Source organism: Rhagoletis pomonella, unplaced genomic scaffold (assembly GCF_013731165.1).
Source record: "Rhagoletis pomonella isolate Grant_MI unplaced genomic scaffold, Rhpom_1.0 Rhpom_scaffold_03417, whole genome shotgun sequence".
Lineage (NCBI taxonomy): Eukaryota > Metazoa > Arthropoda > Insecta > Diptera > Tephritidae > Rhagoletis > Rhagoletis pomonella.
The window spans coordinates 6,850-9,164 of record NW_023461968.1 but is presented as its reverse complement, the minus strand read 5'-3'; the positions used below and the strand labels follow the sequence as shown (position 1 = coordinate 9,164).

General features: G+C 36.4%; 1 protein-coding gene across 1 annotated transcript; it reads right to left on the bottom strand.

Moving 5' to 3' along the window:
• Positions 1-287: 287 nt before the first annotated feature.
• Positions 288-1,083, bottom strand: LOC118754120. Its single transcript, XM_036488979.1, has 2 exons — positions 884-1,083; positions 288-818 (listed from the first exon to the last, which is right to left on the bottom strand). Exons 1-2 carry the CDS (start codon positions 1,046-1,048, stop codon positions 597-599), a joined length of 387 nt encoding a protein of 128 aa, XP_036344872.1. The 5' UTR covers positions 1,049-1,083; the 3' UTR covers positions 288-596.
• Between the last annotated feature and the right edge of the window lie 1,232 nt (positions 1,084-2,315).

The following is a 2,315-nucleotide window of genomic DNA, read 5'->3' as shown; positions in this document are numbered from 1 at the left end:
AACTTGAAAACTCAAGACGTGAGGCCTGGGATAGAATAAGTAAATCCTGGAAATTTGTTTCGGACTTAACTTGGCCGATATATTCCTGCGTCAAAGCCACACCTCTTTCTGCAACATCGTTAGTTACACTCAAACTTGAAAAAAACTTCTCTAAAGTCTTTTCGCAAATTCCAGGTTCCAGGATCAGAGTGTAAGAAACTGAATTCCAATCCAAATCTTTCAAAGAGTTTAATAGTATTCGGAGTAACGAAATCACTCAAATCCTTTTTTAACTAGTTATTGAGGTCTTGCGATGTTACTTTTAGGCGTTGTAACCCGGAACCCTCCATTGCCATTGAAGAGGGTGGTTCACTCCGGGAGGTCTTTGTCAAAATCTTTTTCACCATTTTACTTTTAACTGAAAGGTGCATACCATCATCTAAGAGTGCTAATCCGGTTAGCTCCTGACTTATGTACCATAAATGTCCACTGAATTTCTTTAAAGCCGTATTGGAAATTAAGTTATCAGTCTTCTCATAGAGTTTCAAATCTAATAAAAATTGAAAGTCGTTTCGAGGCGCATTTATTACGTCACTTGCAGTAAACCAGTACTTTACCTAGAGTACAGCAACAAATACACTCACTGCTGTCAATCCTTTTTCTTCCTTGGCTGTCAACTTTATTTGTTTCTTAAACATGACAATTTTTAGCGAGTAAATTGCTTTTGACATGAAACGAGCTTCATGAATCGCACCAATTATCCCTCGTGGCGGTGTACCTCCCAAAAAAATGCATACAAGCTCCAGCAACTCTTTATAGTCGTCTCGGCAATGATCTTCCTAAAACATGACACGAAATAATATACTGTTTAACATGGCTATTAAAATAATAGAGATCAACTTACAGTTAATTTTTGCTGCACAAACTGAAGTATTTCGTTTGATTTTTCTCGTAGGATTGAAGGAATGTTCTTATGTGCTATACCAATTAAGAACTTTTTTCTGGTCAATAGTGGGCTACTGAGTTTGAAATATTTTAAAAATGGAAACTTCTGGACCTGAAGACACATTAACAGAAACTTCGAACACACTCTTCAAGATAATCTCTGCCATATGATGCCTGCAAGCGAAGTAAAGCAGTGTTCTTCCTAGCTGTTTCTCTATTAAAACAAATGCACCGTTCCTCTGTCCTATTGAAAAAAATACATATCTATTAAAAATTTTGTTTAAACCAACTATTGCGGCAATTTTATGCATTTTAGAGATATTCATTTGACATGAATTTACCTGTATTTGACATCGTCGTATCTGAGCAAACAGCTTGCACCATTTCACAAAGTCCCCATTTTTCAAGTAAAAGAACAACTGCATTTGCTTGCGCAGGGCCCGTTCCATCTGGAAGGGACGGAGAGCCAATCAACTGCTCTTTTATTGCGGGCCCAGTTACCAACACGGGTAATCGTTCCATTACAGTTCCGTCGCTTAATTTCATCCTCTTGCCGTCAAAATGGACCATTAACTTCCAATTATTTGGAAGTTTTTCTATGAAATCATTTTTAATTTTTTCTGCAGATTGATTTCTATATTTCGTTCTTTCCCGGTGTATGGAGCTCTTGTTCACATTTATTTCAGACGTATTAACGTCGAAATTTTCAGCAGCGCAAAAAACTATTTTTGTCCCTGATCTAATGCTTACTTTAGAAGCATCCAGTATGTTTGCCAATTTTGACGACATTGCATTTTTTCGTCCCCTTTTCTTTTTTTCAGTTCCTGCTATCAAGTTGTTGGAGGTACTCAATCCTTGGGTGGAGGGAATCTCAGCTTCATCAGAATGTGACTGATCTTCCGCGACGGAATCAGCATTGTCTGATCCAGCTGAATCTGTGGGGGCAGTTTGGGCATCTGTGAACACAATCATTAAAAATTAGGACTGCGCGATGAATAGATCATTAAAAGATTAAATTTATCACATATTAATCATATATTAAGTAATCAAAATCTTGATTATTGGAGTAAGTGATAACCAAACAACTGATCAACCAACTTTCTCAAGAAATCGAATAATTGCACAGCCGTAATTGTATCCTTTCCTCCAGTGATTAGATTTTACAGTTAAATATTTTTACAAAACAAACGATAAAACCATAAAATTATTAAGAAAAAAATTTATTTCACTTACCCATTTTCATTTTTTGTTGCCAGCGTTCCTTCCTTTTCATAGCTTTCTTTTCTCTTTCTGCTGTTCGCTTTTCTTTCTTATGAAGCTTCACATCAACGGAACCCATACAACCAACACGTCCTTTTTCTCGTTGTAATATTAAAAACTTTTTGTCTTCT